The sequence below is a fragment of the Haemaphysalis longicornis genome, unplaced genomic scaffold (assembly GCF_048455015.1).
Source record: "Haemaphysalis longicornis isolate Haplotype H1 unplaced genomic scaffold, Haemaphysalis longicornis Haplotype H1 scaffold_3, whole genome shotgun sequence".
Taxonomy (NCBI): Eukaryota; Metazoa; Arthropoda; class Arachnida; order Ixodida; family Ixodidae; genus Haemaphysalis; species Haemaphysalis longicornis.
Window position 1 is genome coordinate 182,841,452 of NW_027526335.1, and position 17,962 is coordinate 182,859,413.

General features: G+C 48.4%; 1 protein-coding gene across 1 annotated transcript; it reads left to right on the forward strand.

Moving 5' to 3' along the window:
• The first annotated feature begins 6,169 nt into the window (after window positions 1-6,169).
• On the forward strand, window positions 6,170-16,616 carry Naa40 (N-alpha-acetyltransferase 40). The gene is made up of 4 exons (XM_077704888.1): window positions 6,170-6,384; window positions 7,281-7,444; window positions 12,778-13,016; window positions 15,085-16,616. The coding sequence occupies exons 2-4, from the start codon at window positions 7,316-7,318 to the stop codon at window positions 15,368-15,370; spliced, it is 654 nt and encodes a 217-aa protein (XP_077561014.1). The 5' UTR covers window positions 6,170-6,384; window positions 7,281-7,315; the 3' UTR covers window positions 15,371-16,616.
• Window positions 16,617-17,962: the final 1,346 nt, after the last annotated feature.

Here is a 17,962-nt window from a genome sequence, read left to right on the forward strand (position 1 = left end):
CTCTCATGCCACTCCGCCAAAGCGCCGGACCCGTGACGTCAGTGCGCGCGCGTTTTGAAAGGGGTTTGCTATGAATGCGTGATACCGTCTGCATTGTCTCACGCAGTTTGTCGTCACTGGAGTCGTTTATAAGCATAGTAAGTCCAAAAAATCACGGGAACGGCTCACACCATGTTCGAAATATTCCCAGTAACGCCTTACTTGCGCCGCGCGGAGAAACATCCGGCTACAGCGGCAACTTCCGGTGCCGTTCTTTCAAGCGCTACCGTGCATGTAATGCTTAGTGTGAAGAACGCTACGATGTCGATGTGTATGACGATGACTACTACTAGCACGTGCAAAGCAACGACGGAACATGTAAATAAACAATATGAAACCTGTACAAATGCGTGATTATGTGTCCTTCACTGCTCACGTATAAAAAAATCATTCAGCTTTGCATTCCATGGGTCAAGCCATGCGCGACTTACTGCAAGCGATCGCCACTTGAGCTGGCTGAAGTACACAGGGCTGTTGATGACTTTGCATCCAGCACTCGCCGCGAAGAAGGCGACGACCGCCTCTTCGATGCATATGACGCCGATCATACTGAAACTTAACTATGTGTCCAGCAATGCTCACCTATAACAGTGTTTCGCCATTCAGGTCCTGCGCATTAGTGCAAGCATCGCTGAATTTGCTTTGCCGTGGAATAACTTTTAGGGGCGAAGACCCAGCCCCTAACGGGCTTCGCCCTTAAGAAATTGCTGCGGCTTAGCTCGGCTGTACCCGGTTAAGCAAGCCAAAGCCACCGAAGCACAGTTTTCCAACCAAATGATATGGCAAGCCGAACGTTCCGTACTAGCTCCGCACTCGTCTCGTCAGTTTCGGAAGCCATCGTCGAAGGAAAGGCGTCCATTGCCACCTGTGAAGCTCGTCGCTGTCGTCTTTCTGCATCATCTTCCGTCGCTTAGCTCACCGGAGTTTTCGCTCTTCACTCTTTTCAGCCTGCCGCTTTGCGCGCTCACACTCAATTTTTGCTTTGACTCATTAGCAAGCCGAGCAATATCTGCAGGATGGCCCGACGCAGAATTGCCGTTTCCGCCATTTGAACCGCGCACACAACTTCGGCGCAGATGGACCAACGTCCTCGCTCCCTCCGCGCCAAGGCAGCATTCATTTGTGATATTTGCTTACATATTTGCGCAGTCATTTTGTTTCTGGGCGCCTCTGCTCTCTCTCTCTCTCTCTCTCTCTCTCTCTCTCTCTCTCTCTCTCTCTCTCTCTCTCTCTCTCTGCTGTGTGGACGCTAGAGCGGCCGGTCACACTCTGCCCGTCACAACCGGCGGCGGTTTCGTTGGGAGAGATGGCAACACTGCAAGCCAGAAACAAAATGGCTCTCAGACGCTTCCGGGTGCACGAAGTGGCTGTACTCTTAAGCGTAGCTTATTTAGTGATGATAGCTACGACGACAGGCCGAACCCCTAAAGTGCTCCGAAGTTAAAGACGCTATCCGGGTTCAAAAAGGCACAGAAAAGGGTTGAGGTAAAACCACTACAAAATCGTAAGAAAAGAAAAATATTCTTCCTCACGCTGTTGCGAGCAGCGCCAGACACAACAAAAATGTGATTCAATGCAATGCCGTAAGGTGTTTAAGGAAGAAATAAATGGGAAAGGAAAAATAATATAAAGAAACTGGCTCCGACAAACGCGTTCGGCTGGGGCAGACCGCACAGGTCCTGTCAACTCAGACCGGCGGCCTGCATGAAGTCGATTTAAGTATGAATGCTATCACTGCAGAAGACGGTCGTTGTGTTACACTCAATGAGGACGTGTTCGACGGTTTCCCGTTTCCCGCGGAGAAGGCAACCCGCGCCGCCATGGAGGCAGTAGCCCCTATCCTCTAAACGTGCCTTGGCGGGCCGCACTCCCATGTGGAGGCGGAAGAAAAAGTCCTTTGAACCGGCGGACCTAGGGAGTCTTCTTACCCATTTCAATACGTCTTCAGGTGCTGGGGGTTGTTGGTAGAGAAAGGACAGCAGGACCTTCTCCACCAGGTCCCGGCATAGTTTCCTGGCCTTTGGTTTGAGAAAAATGCTGCTCGAGCAGGGCTAGGGCTAGCGAAACTTCTTTATAGAATCCAGGGACGCGCGCGCCAAAGCAGACAGGTTCTGTGGTGACTATCGACGGTGCAAAATGTCTGGCAACCGCGGGCTCTGCGTGACTGCCCCGAGGAACGAGTCACTCCGGCCCAGAAAGTTCAGCAGTCGCTGGACAGTCAGTTTGAGCTCCAGTTTGATGAGACCCAACCCACCCCTTTCCAGACTCCAAAAGAGGTTTGAGCGGCGCATGGATTCGTACGTGGAACGCCAGAGGAATACCGCCCAAGGACTGCATGCAGCCTATTCGGGGAGCCTGCGTCAATGGTTGTTATGCGGGCTCCATACAGCACCGCGGGGGTATGCTACTGCATCGCATACATTGGCCCTTAAAAGAGCGATGCGTCGGTTTCCCCATGGTTGCAGCTTTTTTTCCGCCGCTGCCAGCTTGGGTTTCCATCGATTTGCAACTGCGGCGCTTTGGTTGAGGTTGATACCCAGGTAACTAGACATCTTCTCTTCCCAGGTCACTCTGAATATATAGGTTGCGGGGTTCGGAATGCCCATTCACCCCAACCAGGCTCCCCTCGACTTGAAGAGGTTAATTTCTGCTCCTGAAAAGTGGCACAACTGGTTCGCTAGCAAGATTACCTCGCCCACTTGTGATCTTTGTGTGCAAACGATCTTGGTGTTCTCTCCTACGCCACATATAATCGGCGTAGGAGAGAACACGGAGCTCCTCGCTTCCCAGCGTGAGGCCATTTATGACCTTGGATGCAATTGGTTCATACGGCCCAGTGGCTCAAGGTAAAATGTGAATAAAATAGGTGACATGGGGAAGCCTTGAGGCACAGACTTAAGTATGTCTATGAGCGTGCGCCCACCGTCCCATTTATTACAACGCTGGTAGAAATGTCGGCATAGCATGCTTTGATCCACTCGATCATTGTGCCCCCAATGTCACAGTGTTGGAGGAGACCAAGTAAAAATATGTGGTCTACCTGATCAAATGCCACCCTTAGGTCGAGTTGAACAACCGCCGAAGGTAGAAAGCCTGATTCTGCCGTCTCACAGGCGACCCTCATGTGATGTAGGTTGGAGTTAATGGACCGCCCTCTGAAACGGCTCGTCTGGTATACGGACCAACTACTGCGCTCTCCAGCCGTCCGGCTGGAATTCGGGCGAGGATCTTGTATATGTTGCGAGGAGGCTCGGCCGATAATCAGCGACATCGGGTGCGGAATCGGTCGATACTTTTTGGGGATTAAGGCTAAGTGGCTCGTTCGCATGGAGGGCGGTACGTAGTCGTTTTTGTTTTCTTATGTCTTGGAAGGCCATGCCAAGGATGGGGTTCAGTTCTTTTCTAAAGGCCACATATAACTCTGAGTACCCGAGAGTCAAATTACTTAACAACATCTTTATTGGCCGGCTAAATTAGTCGCAGATACCAGCCTCCTGTAGGGGAGGCAGCATCTATGAGTGCTGGCGTTGGAGGGCCTCCATCGCGAACTGGACGGCTCCCTGTTGAGAGACTAAGTCTTCCTTGTCCACCGCACGAGCAAGATGGGGTGGAAGCACGTCTGTTGGGTCCGGAGTCGCAGCACATGTCCATAGCATGTGCGCCATAGTAGCGCGACTAGCACTGCACAGCACACACACATCACTCAGCTGTAGTTCGGGGTGGACGTGTTTCGCCCATACAGGGGTCCACGTCGCACGCACTTGCAATTGTCTGAACAGTACTGCCTCTTGCCTAGAGAGGTTCGAGTGAGGCCCAGGGTATCGTCTCCGGGAGTCCCGGAAGCACTTCAGTACCTCCCCGTACGTAGTAATCGGGTTGAAGTCTTCACTGAAAGAACCACTTAAGAATGTGGTAAATATTTTCCAACGCGATTCATGGAAGGAGGCACTTCTGAGTCGCTCTTGAACCGCGTGAGTTGCTTGTGACGCTTATCCGAGGTCATTGGCGTCGGCAGCGAAGAAATGCGTGAGTTGTCTTACAAGCTGTCTTTCCTGCGGCGTGACTGTTGCTGAGGCAAAACACTGCGATCTTTGGCTTGGGATCACTGCTTGGTGCCCGCTCCGCGAAACTTAAAATGTCACCGGTAACCTGAAGGTATCCTTTGGCAGCCGAATTCCCCAAAGAGAAAAGGCGCAGGTGGCCGGAGTGTTGGCGCCATACCACGGAAGCGTGGCAAGCACAATTATTTAAGTACGATTGAACATTGCATTATATTGTAATTATCACTTTTAATTATTTTTATTGTGAATTAAATACGTATTATTTGGAATAAAACTAATTAATCGGTTTAACTAATGCACTTAAAAATGATCGTACGACCATGTTGGGAAATTCCTGTACGCAACAACAAAGCGGAATTATTAGGTGTTGGAAAATTCGAAAATGTAACACGCAAGTAAAACGACGGCCAGAAATCAGTGTGCCCCAGGATAAACGGCAAATGAGAAGGTCGCGTATGTCCGTGAGGTTACAGCGAGAAAGCATTAGCGCAAGCAGAGACAACCTGCCGGGACAGCGTTTGGGGTCGAACTGATATCGTGAGGTTGCGCCTCGTGTAGAGCGCCCAGCGTCGTCCAGGCGTGCAAGTGGGCATGCGCCACGTGAGGAGCTTCCGCCATCGTCGTCGTTGCCTTCGGCGCGGCGTAGTCGGAGCCTTGGCGCGCCGGTCACCAGAGTTGACATGGTGCCAGTTAGGTCTCAGCAGTCTGCAGGTCGCGCTAGCGCGAACATGCAAGAGAGAGAGAGAGAGAGAGAGAGAGAGAACATGTTTGCCACTGATCAGCCCTCCTCACATGGTTGGACGGCGAAGCTGTTAAGAAGCCAAAAAAAAAAAAAAAAAAAATCAGCGGAACCCGAGGATAATCGCACGAAACACCTGCGGCCCGCGATTTTTCTCTTGCGACGGTGCCACCGACGCTCCTCCGAGTGCCGCGGCTTCATTTCTCCTAATGAATATACAGCAGTTTTACGAATTATGCCAACTGCCGCTTTTCGTCAAGTGAAAATTCTGCGCGTATCTGCTAATTAACTCAAACCTCGTTATAACGTAACGGGATATAACGAAGTAACGAATATAACGAAGTAAATAAAATTCCCCTTGAAATCTCCACAGAGAACCATGCATTTGAAACCTCATTGTAGCCAAGTAAAATAAACATGTCAATGGATATAACGAACAATTTTTGTCTCCCCTTCCAACAAAAACCCCAGAGTTCCCAACTCGTTTGGCGCCGCTGTTTTAAAACTCCCGCGTCAACACGCGCGGCCGAGCGAGCCATCTTTTTCGCTCAGTCAGCGCACAAGATGACGCAAGCGACGACGCTCAGCCCCGCACAAGATGATGCAAGCGACGACGAAGACACCGTGGTCTACCATGCCCACGCGTTCGACATGCCAGTGTCGTCGCACGCACTCGATGCGGTTGACCTTCTATGTCGTTTTTTCGGTGCCCATGGCGGCGGCGAAAACGGCATCAACGCGGGGGCCACCGCTGAAAAAAAAAGTGTTTCGCTTGCGATGTCCGAAACAAAGGAGCATCACGTACTTTTTCCAGCTGTGTCTAGCGGGCAATAAACTAGGCAGTGTATTGTGCGCACTGAGCAAGCAATTGACTATTTGTCTTCTATTCAATTTCCTTCGCAAGCGCGGTCGTGTGCGAAGGACGCGACAGTGGGCCGCGAGGCGATTTAATGGATATAACTAAATAATTGCGGCTCCCCTTCAACTTCGTTATAACGAGGTTTGAGTTTTACCCTAGACCACCTGCGTAGGCTCCGGATAAGAGCTCAGAGCGAAGATTCACTTTGAGCCGAGTTCAAATAACCCGCCACATTTGCGCCACTAGGGTAAGTTGGCGCTGCAACCGTTCCGAAACTAACAATGAGAATTATTTGATTTGTTTTTTTTTTATTAGCGAACAAGCACTGAATAAGCGTTTTTATAAAACGAATATTTTTATAGAAACCTTATTGAAGAAACAAAATTGTTGTTTCACACTTCGAGGATGCCAGTTTTGCATCAGCGTGCGTTTTTTTCATTTTTGCTTTGTTCATTTGGGATTTTAATTGACCTTAGGTACAAATATAGATTATACAGTATGTTTGAGAAAAAAGAATGAATACGCGTTGCGTCTTTTGGACGTGAATGCGATGTGTCAATCCGGCAAGGCCACCTGTGCAGAAATGAACTTTCCCGCGCGTTTACTGCGTTTACTACGCTGAACCCTTCGACTGTACTACCTGCCTTCTTTTCATTTGCTTTAGTAATTTTGTGAAAGATTACAAGGTGAGAACATTTTATGTGACCTTCATAAATGAACGCAAATGTTCCTTCATGCTGCAGCGTTGTGACAGCCTCTCAAAATCGGCGCTGCGAAGGCGTAGTTGAGACAGTTTTGGAGTAAATTCTTGCTGTTGTCGTTTTCTTCCCAAACCGCGTAATTTGTGCTCTTTGACAGCTGATTAATTCTTACGGGCTTGTGCTGTAGCTAACGTTACCGTAAATACTTGCTCGAGTCGTTGAAGCATCTAACAAGAGATTTCCAACTTGCGCGTACGATGGAGAAGCTGAAGGGTTTTTTGTTGTTTTTTGTTCTAATGAAAAATTTACAATTACGAATTTGTTGCTATCTGGTTCGCCTGCGTTTATCAGTGTCATTTGAATGCTGCTAGCTACATCGCGAACTAGGCCGATGCTGGCCTTTTAATTAAATTCGGCGGAAATTACGCAGCATCTCTTTCGTGTTCGTTCTCGCGCAGTAGTGCTTTGTACGCGAAATAAGAAGTGTCAGTCACATGGCTACAACGTTTGGCATCAAATCAATGCCGCAAGCCCACTATAAACTGCAGTCTGTGTGTGCCCGAAATATCACGCTCTGTGTAAAGCTTAGGATTACGAGCCGGAAAAAGTGATGGGCTACTCGCTATCACCATTGCTCCTGGCTTTACTTTCGGTTTTTCCTATTGTCTGCTATGCACTGGTTATAGCTGCGAGGCTTGATTTAATTGCACCCTCATGAGACATGGTTGGCTATGTGGCTGGCATCTAGGTAGGGTTCATAGCAATCAAGTACTGCACAGTGGGAACAGAGGAACCAGGGGGTTAGAAAATCTGCCTTGTAAGTGTGACCGTTGTTTGTTGGCTCGTGTGTGATAATTGTACACTTTGCTTCCCCTTTCAAGTTGGTTGTGGTCGAGAGGAGTGATCACCTGCAAGCATGGTGCGACGAAAGGCCACCAAGCAAGTCAATATTGGCCCACTGCTTGTGCGCACGGCCAATGAGACCAAGGACCCGCTGCAAGCTGCTCTTGCTGAACCCGCTGAATACTCGCACGACGACCTGAGGGTATGCGCCTTCCACTGCCCGACTCTTCACTTTGCTCTTTGCTTGCTATAAACATGGCTTGGTTCTTTGTTTGGGGTGCTGCTCTACAACAAAGGATGTGTGTGAAAGGATGACAGAAACAGCAAAGTCATGAGCCATTCCTTTCTGTAAAGGTCGATGGCCGGCAAACCTGAAGTGATGGAATTTTGAGCAGAAGTATGGACTCCAGGCGGAAGTCGTGCTATGACTGGCTGTTCCTCGACGTCATTCCATTGCGGTGGGTGGTCTGGAATTGGAAAGTGGAGATAACCGTTCATGGTGGAGAACCGGGGGCATGGCACTTCTACACATCATCCCCCAAGCCTGAAAATTTTCGACGTTCTCAGTGTCTGGGAGTCTGGATTAAATGCAGTTTCCCTGTCGTGATGACAGATGAGGAGTGGAATTCAAAATGGAGGGCAGTGTCTTCCTGGTTTTCTGTCGTCTGCTTTTCTGGCAGAGTTTAGCTACTCCAGTGGACGGCTCCTTTGGCAGCAGCCATCTATAATAAGCAAGCAAACACACAAACAGACAAAAGCACACACACAGATGCCTTGCTCCATAGGATGCCTCACGGTTCAAAGACACATGGAGGAAGTTGGCTCTGCCACAAGGTGTTTTTTTGAGGACTCGGAACAAAAATGCACCAAACCCTGGCCATAAACAGCTTCATTGCAAAAGAAAAGAAAAAAGTCGAGCAACAAGAAACATTCCTGCAGGTGGCTGTCTTTCCGGTCTCTCATTTTTGTTTTGTGTGTCGTTGTCTCATCCTTCATTTTTCATTGTCTCCTTTGTCATCCTCCAACTTGGTGCTCTCTACCTTGTCCACCAGATTTTCTGGTTGTCAGGTGGTGTTCATGTGTGCAAGGATGCGGCAACTGAGAGACCTGTGTGCCAGCATGCGCGTCTGTGATCCAAAAAGCTGCACAACAACAACAAAAAAGACGAGGACAGAGACAGGATGATGAGGACTGTGCTGATGACTTCAGCACAGTCCTCATTGTTCTGTCTCTGTCCTTGTCCTTTTTTTTTGTTGTGCAGCTTTTGTTGTTGTGCAGCCCTCGTCATCTTGTCTCTGTCATTTTCTGTTTTTCTTTTTTAGTGCAGCTTTTTTGGATCATGTACCAAGCGCTCCCAGTTTTCCACGTCAAAGGGACCATGAACAGAAAGTACAACTTTGTTTAGTCTGAAAGATTTAGGTTTTGGTAACTCACTCAGCTACATTCCAGCCATGAAAGACGTTCTTATAACTAAAAAAAAAAGAATGCAAATATATTAAAAAAATTTCAAATTTGCACCGCACTGGTGTAATATGTGCAGGAGTGACGTAGTATAGGCCAGCACTAAAACCGTAATTGTCAGTGTTGTTAACTGCATGCTAACATTCAAGGGATATGATCACGCAGAAGTAGACGCCCCACTACAATCACCTAGTCATGTTTTTGACGGTGGCTTGGGTACCGGCCGCCAATCGCACGAACAAGCCTCCGTGACGTCATAGAGATGTTGGCGGAAAGTGGCTGAGGGGATTCGCCACTGCTTCATACGCTTTCTTCAATATAGTGGAACCCAGTATATGCATTTTTCACTCCACAGAGGAATAAAAACGTAACAGCAGTGAGGAATACTCGAACGATGGATGAAAACAGTCCAGTTTCAGCTTAAAACCCTTGATTTATACACTGATGCCTTTCAAACCTTAAAAAAATGAAGTATGGAAGCTTGCCATTCCCTCTGGCAGCACAAGCTTGCTTGAACAACGTGCGGGCTTGGTGCCACTACCCTGCTAAGCTTTATGGCTGAAAAGCGTTTCATTCCATTCTACCGTGGCCTGCTTCAAGACAATGCTGTGTAGTGCCGAGGGTGGTACTTCCGGGTATTTAGCAATGTTGGCTCTCCTCCGTGCTGGCTACTCGTTGACTGTTCTCAGAATGTTGAGCTTTTTCTCAAGTGAAAGCACTTTCCACTTTTGTTAAAAAAAAGCATGATGATGCTCACGGAGAATGACAAATGATCATCACCGTGCAGTGGTGCTAGGGTGTATGTGATAGCGTAGAGTTTGATACTAATATACACTAGAGGGAAATCTGGCACCACTGTCTACGGAAACCGCGCTTCAGTGAGCGTCACGTCATGTATTGGACAGGCACGTTCCACTTGTCCTTGGCACGGCTCACGAACAGGCTGGAAAGTTGGCTCTGGCCGCAAAAAAGGCAACAAATTAGTCTAGAAGGTTCATCAATATGTTTCGCTATTACAAAATTAAAGCTCCGAAAGGATTTATTTGTAAGGGATTACTTAGAAGCTTCATGCAAGATGAACAAAAAAGGTGTTACCACTTTTTATTAATTTGGCTGTGAGACTAAGAAAGAAGCCTGGTGGGTAATTAAGCCAAGTAGGCGAGGAACATCGCTAGCTGCGAAGACGGCACCCATGATGGCCTGCGACTGCAGCGCCAGATTTCCCTGTAGTACTGTATTTACTCGCATAACAGGCGTGAGACAGCTGCGCATATTGCGCCTTTTTGATACAATTCCATTTTCCTGCGCCAAGCTGCTCCAAAATTTGCGAAAATTGCGCCAAACTGCTCCAGAAGAGCCCGAAAGGCACGCATTTCGATGCTCATGTCAGTTCCGGCGGGGACAAAAGCCTCGCGCATCTATGTCACCACTTTTGTTGTCGGTCAATTGCAAACACAGACATGGCAAAAATAGGACTGAAATGAGGCAAACGATAGCTTCTAAAACACGATTGGCTTTACGTCCGGGTTCGATGAAACGGCCTTCCTGATCGGGCATCGCTGTGGCTACAAACATGGACACCGCCTGATCCGGCTGCTACTGCCTACTTCACGTGTTCAGTGCGCATCGCCGATATTCTCCCTGGTTTATTTTACACAATCAGCTGGGTTCCAGTGTATTAATTCTATCAGTTGTGGCTCTGAACAGTGACGTTATGAGATTGGTGCGAGATTATGAGAAGTTGCGCGGCTCGAAAAAAAGTTAATTGAAATGTGGGGCCTAAGACTTCCGCGTGGCTTGTCCTGGAGTGTGAAACGCGGTGCGTGCATCTATAATCGGGTTCGTGAAGTGAACTTTTTGGCTCACTGTGGTGTTATAAAATGCTGAGATGTTGCTGTGCTTCGAAGCGTGATTGCGAGCCTCGGGGGTGGAACGGTCGACACGAAAGTTGCGGACTGTGCTGCGGCGCCGCGACCTGTTCAGGCAGCGCCCAATGGCTGCAGGACTGCATGGTTGCCATAGCATGGGACTAATAACACTTGATGTGTGCGAAGTGAAATTTAATTTCAAAATCTAGGTGGCAAAACAGTAACGCTACTCAAAAGACCATGGGGTGAATGTGCGCCCCATGGACTGCAACGGGTAGGTTGGTTGGGCTATGCGACCGTTAGCTCGAAGTTGCTCAACTGCTGCCGTGACTACACTCGTTCGTACAACGCAGCCTGAGATTACAAAAATAATAATTTTAGCATTGAAATGGTAAAAACACACGCCACAATTGCAGATCCCTTAAATTTGATAATGTTAAGGGCAGTTTTGTTGTCAGTGTTGCATACAGCTGCAACACAATATCACTAGTAAGGAAGAAGGTAGTGCAGTTAGAACTTTGGGATACTCTTGAAATATTCTTTCATGTAAGGCTGTTTCAGTGTTCTGTGTATTCAAATCTGATTGGAATGTGTACTTGACCCTTCAAATTGCTACAATTAGGATTTTTTAAGCTCACAAGATGATGTAATAAATGTCCCTAAATGCTCAAAATCAAGATTCTTCTGCTCCAAAATCGAAATTTTGCTGCTCAGAAAACTGCTCCGAAAACCCCTGGCATAATGAACCCACTCACGTAATGAACCCTCCCCCAACTTTTCTTCTTGCGAATTTACTTTTTGTCACTTTGAATGAATACAAGATGCAGCGAGAATATCCTTTTATCTCAGCATCGTTGCTGATGCCGTAGACGATCGCACCAACCTGGCATCACGCTAGAGTACGCGCAGAAATGCTAAAAACGCATTATAACAAAAAAGAAATCTCAACGGTAGCCGGAGACGTGAGCACGAATGGCCTGGCTCACAATTTAAAATTTCCGCGCTTGCGTAGCGCCACCTTTTGAATACAAAACAGACCTTCTTGCGTCATGAAAACATTGTGGTGTGCGAACAAAGCAGTAAACGTACTCTGCACCCCTCTGCTCTTGCTGCTCCGCGGTTACGCTCCGTGGTTTTGTTGTTCAGCTGTGTTCCGACCTTTTTTTGTGCTCCTGGCGCGCGCTGTACGATGGGCTAGTATGTGAGCTACACAGCCGGTTTTAAACTGAAGGTGGTGCAGCATGCTTTGATGCACATGGAAGCTGCGTGGCTTGGCGGCATTTCAGTGTTGACCCAGTGCGTGCGAGACGTTTTTGGGCGATGAAAAGGGATCCCCGTGTGTTCCACAGCCCCAAAGAAAAGTTTCCCGGTGTGGGGGAAAAAGTGTTGGAGAGCCTTGATAGCCGGGAAGATGGTGGGCTGCGGGCTGACAATGAATGTCAAACCGCGAGCGACTTGAGCGAGGACAGCTCCGTTGCGATTAGTTGGAAGTAAAAAAGAAATTTGATTGAATAATTACCGACATGTTTTTACAAAAATGATAAGGCTCTGATAGTGATTCTCTAGCAGCTTTGTTGTATGAAATTTCAACTTTTAAAAATCTGTTGAAATTTTTTCCCGCATAATGAGCCCTCCCCCCAAATTCATGTCGATTGTTCGGGGAAAAAAAGTGGGTTCATTACGCGAGTAAATACAGTATATATTGGTATGAAGCTCCATGTGTAATAGCCCATCACACGGCTCCATGTAGCCAGTTCCGTAGTTAAGCCAGGCCAAGACTTGTGTAAATTCAAAATGGCGACTCATTGTACGGGAACGTTTCTACGGAATTGTGATGCAACGGTGGGGATCCCAGTGCATTGGACCTTACGGGAGCCTTGTTGGGGCTGGCAGAAGCTTACATAACGCCCAGGAAAATTCAGCACTGAAAAACAGTATATAGCGCGGTTCTCCTGTGTTTGAAATTTTTTTGATAAAATTGGCCTTGTCATTGGGACGAGGCAGTCTTTCTAATGATCCATACGTGTTTTGCCTTCGTGGCCCCTCTAACTTCCTCTCTTCACGGTTTCCTATTGTCCCTGCAACTCGCTGCTGTCTGCCTTTGCCCACCACACATGCTGGCCTCCAAATTTTCTCATGACCACAGGACTCGAGTGCTTCCAAGCGTGGAGAGATGTGGCGGCTGAGAGACCCGTGTGCATTGCAGGTGCGGGTGAGGTGCGTGCGTGCCTCGGAGGCTCTCCCGGCGGAGCGCGAGTGGGCCTTCCAGCTGGTGGCGGAGAACATGCAGGCGCTGTATGAGGCCAGCCATTGGGGCTGGAGCGAGAACGCCAAGCGCAAGGAGCTCGCGCACAAGGACGCCTGGTACCTGGTGGCACACACCTCGAAAGAAGGGGCAGAAGAAGACGGTGGAGCGGGAGAGCCCGTCGGGTTCGTCCACTTCCGGTGAGCACTGCTTGCTGCTTCCCTCTTGTCGCCCTGCTCTGTTGGCCAAACTATTACTGTGCTTCAAATTTTCAAATTTCGGGCAAACTCCCAAAATTTGAAACTTGTACAGTCTGATCCTGCTACAACGAAATCCGCTTCAACGAAATTTCCGTTTCAACAAAATATTTCCAAGTCCCCGTCAGCTAGCCATAGAAGTCAATGCAACAAAGTCTTCGCCACAACGAACCATTTGTCGGGCTTGCTTTCGCTTCAACGAAATTTTTGATGATTTGGGCTGAGTTTGAACAATTATTTTACAATAAAATAAGCATAGCGCCAGCTATCTGTAACTTTTTAAACGTTCAGGACGCTTAGTTTCACCGAAAACATACGCGGTGCGCCCACACTGCCCCCAAAACAAAAAAAAACTAATCGGTGGACGCCATTGTGTGATGGTGATAACGATGCAGCGGGCCGTCTTTACACGAGGTGCAAGCCAGGTTCGCCAAGCAGGAGCTATAGCCAATCCGTATCCAGTTGAAATCGCGCGAATGTGCTCTGCTGCTGGCATGGCTGCTGGCGCAGCGCCGTCATGTGTGTGTTGTAAGCAGCTGCCCTTGCAGTTTCCCTTCTACAATTCTTTAAAGTCAAGAGCAAAAATAATCTTTTCGTGTTCAGTCTTGAACCCACGTCATCCTATCTTAGTCGCGAGCGGGCAGTCGCGATAGCGCGGCTTGCCTGCCAAGGTCAGTTGCTGCTGTGCCTAGGTAGTCAGAAGATAATTAAGATAACGGCGCCGTTCCTGCCACAAGCGAGAGGGGGGCTTCCAACCATGTAGCAGCTAACTGCAAGTAATCAGCTCGGTGGAAACTCCTTTGTTGTACAGCAATACGCTTTGCGCCTGCATTTCTTCACCTCCCCCCTTCTCCACAGTATCGCTCCCTTTGCATGCTGGTAAAAAAAACAGATAACCATTGGTATTTTTGTTATCTGACTAAACACGACGTTACTGCGCGTCACTCTTTTTTCTAAACATTGTATTATGCTGCCAATGATGCGGAAATATACCATGCTATTTTTCTTGCCCTTCCATGCTGTGTTAGGGCAGATTTCGCCTCAACGAATTTTCGCTTCAACGAAATTTTTTGCTTGTCCCATCAGTTTCGTTGTAGCGGGATTCGACTGTATTTCGGTTTCCGATTAGCTAGCTCTGCTGTGGGTTGAATCGCAGTCACACAGAGGAGCACAGACATTGACCAAACGGTGTTGTGTGTCAAGCTTGAGGTAGCCGATACTTGGGACTCGAGAGGTCTTTTGGGTGCACCGGAAGAAAATCTTCTGCCGACCTCTCTCTGGGCATTGAAAAGAATGGGCCGGTAAAAAGATGAGGGTGAAGGTAGACACGAATGACGTATACAGGAGCCTGTAACGGTCGTTTGTGCCTACCTTTGTCCTCATCTGTTTGGCTTCCTATTCTTTTAAGTGCAGAGCAGTTTAGGGGCTCGCCTTGTCGTCGTAGCTCACTTGCTGGACCCAAGTAGAGCTCCACGGCGTACCATTGGCGGCTGTTGTCGTGGCGTAACCCGGAGGCTTTGTAAGCCAAGCGGTTTGTATAGTCATAAGCGTTCAAAACTCATGAACCACTGGCACTTGTCATACATCACCCTGGTTGTTTAGCGCAAAGAAACCCGTATGTACATTTGAGGCAAAATATACGTAATTAACCGGCTGCACCCGCGTTCATTTAGTTAGCAATGCTCGTTGGGTTGGTTTGTACGATAGTAAGCAAAAAAAGTGGGAGTGTAATCCCAGCACGTGCGGGAGGAAAAGCAAGCACAAAGAGAAGAGAACTCCCGCTGGCGCAGTTTCAGGCAGGGGGCGTGCGAGCACTGTGCACGCGGGAAGTTTGAGTTGCATTGGGTGGTAGCAGTGAGCGGATAACGGCGCTACAGCCTATTATGACGAATCACTGCTCTGCACTTTTGACAGCTTTCACGTTGAGTAGACCGGCTTTAATTTTTACTAGCCAACCATTTTACAAACCAACCATTTAAGCAGGTTCTGTTATCTCTGGTTGTGGGTGCAGCTTCGACATGGATGGCGGCATGTCGGTGCTGTACTGCTACGAGCTGCAGCTGGAGGCGCGCGTGCAACGACGGGGCCTGGGCACACACCTGATGCGGCTGCTGGACAAGATAGCCGCCCACTTCCGCATGTGCAAGACGGTCCTCACCGTCTTCAAGAGCAACACGGGGGCCCTGGCCTTCTACCAGAAGGCGCTGGGGTACCGCCGGGACGAGACAAGCCCGGAGGGGGACGCCGTCGACTACGTCATCCTCAGCCGGCGCACGGGCGTGCCCTCCAAGCGCTGATCGACCCTCTGTCCGTGGTCTCCATGGAGTGTGATACTAATAATATATACTAGATGTAAATCTGTCACTGCAATTGAGTACTGTCGTCGAAGCCGCCATAGCAGCGATGTTCCTTGCCTACTTGGATTGAGTACCTTTTGAGGGCCTCTTGAGGACCTCTTGAGTACCTCTTGAAGCCAAAATCACCGAAAAATTGTGACATTTTCCTGTTCGTCTTGAGTGAAGCTTCTAAATAATCCCTCGCAAATAAACCTTTTTAGAGCTCCATTTTTACAATAGCTAGACAAATTTAAGTAATCATTCACAATAAAACTGCTGCTTTTTTGCAGCCACAGGCAACTTTTCAGCCTGTTCATGAGCCATGCCAAGGCCAAGTGGAACGTGCCTACCTGGTACATGAGGGCAGAATTGCTGAAGCGCGGCTTGCCTAGACACCGGCACTAGATTTCCGTCTAATATACAGTAGTATGAAACTACGGTTGTCTCCCTGTTTTTTGGTGTGTTGGGGTAGTGAAGCGATGGCCTCTGGTGATCGTTCATCGTAGTGTGGGGCATAGAGTTTCATACTAATACTATATACTAGAGGGAAGTCCGGCGTCACTGCACAAGCGAGCCGCGCTTCAGCGAGCATTCAGTCATGTACTGTGGAGAAACGTTCTATCCTTACTTGCTATGGCTCACCAACATGCACAGTTGGAAAAGATTGTTTAAAGTTGGTTTAATATTAAAAAAAATAGAGCCCCAAAGGAATTAGTTGTCAAGGATTATTTAGGAGAAAATGAACAAGAGAGAAAAAGTCACCATTTTTATTGGTTTTGCCTTCGAGAGAAGCAAGAAGCCACAAGTCTAGCCAAGCCAAGCAGGAGAGGAACATTGCAAAGTGCCTACAATGGCACGTGATTGTAGTGACCGATTTACTTCTGGCGTATGTTAGTATGGAACTGCGTGATCTGGGGTTGTGCCAAAAAATCTGTGAGGAGAGTCTCTCATTCCTGCCAGCTTGCCTCCTGCTTTGTTGGCAGAATATGCTTGGAGAGAGCTTGCATTTGGTCATCTGGTTAGTGCTCAGTTCGGGGATTTATCACGTCCTACAGTGGAACTCATTAGCATGTTTGTACTCATCTTTTCATTGTGAACTGTCTTCGTATACATTCTTCTTCGCATCTTCACGTACGTTGCACGGTTGATGTTTGGAGTTACGTGTTCAACCAACTTTTTCATGACCTTACAAGCTGTTTCCATTCTACATGTTTCTGAGTGGCTCTCTTGCTGAATACTGCGGACTATAGTGTGCAGTTGGTCGTTGAATTGCCGAGAATGCCTTCTTGCCAGCACATACTATACGCCTCGAGCGCGGCCTGTAGGGGCGCCACTGAAATCCCCCTAGCGGCCCGTTTCGAAAGCAGGCGCGGGAGTCCCCGGCCCGCTCCCCCCTGTCGCCGTTGCTTTTGGTGCTCGTACAAGACAGCGATTTACCGTTTGTACGCGTTCGAAATACAGAATAACGTGGAGCAGGCACTCTGTTTGCAAGCGTGGTGTGTTTACGAGAGTATAAATGTTTATGACGCGATCTTAGTGAGGTCTATATGAGCGCCGGGCGTGTATCACAGGCCGGCGTCCCGAAACCGGCATTTGCATGTAGCTCATTGCAATTCCGCTGCTTTGAAATTTAGTGGCAGTGTCTCCGTAAGGAGTGTTTCCCCCGATGGTCATGTTGTGGCCATACACACTATGATGTAAATCGGCTTTGGGCGCTTACAAAATCTAGCGGAGCACTCATACCTGACAGCACGCAAGTTACGCTTGCCAATATCACATATCAGATATTGATCAGTACACTGAACAAGCCAATGCGGCATAAATTTCGCAAATATTGTACCAAACAAGTACGATGGATAATGCAAAATTACACTCTGGAGTCAGCACACGAAGACAAATTTAATGCTGGGTCGTCTTGTCACGAGGTGAGCGCTCGCAAAGATTCATCTGTTACATTTATCCTCCACGAGAAGCGCGATGATGGGCTTATAGAGTAATCCGCGTCCGTGTCCAAACTCTTCTTCGAAACATCGTCATATGAGTCATGACACAGGGAGACTGCAGAATCTAGCATAAACCGAAATCAGAGACCCTTATCAGATACGACACTCTTCCAACGAGCCCGTGTGTACGAGATTTTGGCGCACGTTAAGGATCTCCAGGTGGTCAAAATTAATCCGGAGCCCTCCACTACGGCGTGCCTCATCGTCTCCGTTGCGTCAGCGCGTTAAACCCTGCAATCAATCAATCAACTCTTCCAACGACACCTCGTATCGCTTGTGAACTGCCTACCCTGTATTCTTCAAAAAATGCGTCCGCCGAGTGATCAGCCGTTCGTTGAAGGCGAAAAACAAAAGAAAAGTGAACACGCAGCTCGTGTGTGTGGTTACTAAAACGTTCATTCGTTGATTTCGCTCCGCATTTGTAAACAACGATAGTTGAGCGTCCTCCTCCTCATCCCCCCCCCCCCCCCCCATGTCTAGCGAAATATCAGTGCATTTCGCATCTACTTGGTCTGGTGAATACTACCTTGCTCAAACAAACGTCTTTAGC

Excerpts from the sequence above, each read along its gene's own strand:
- Naa40 (XM_077704888.1), top strand. The coding sequence starts at position 7,316 with ATGGTGCGACGAAAGGCCACCAAGCAAGTCAATATTGGCCCACTGCTT. Across the intron at positions 7,445-12,777 it reads ACTCGCACGACGACCTGAGG|GTGCGGGTGAGGTGCGTGCG; the intron begins GTATGCGCCTTC and ends TGTGCATTGCAG. Across the intron at positions 13,017-15,084 it reads GTCGGGTTCGTCCACTTCCG|CTTCGACATGGATGGCGGCA; the intron begins GTGAGCACTGCT and ends TTGTGGGTGCAG.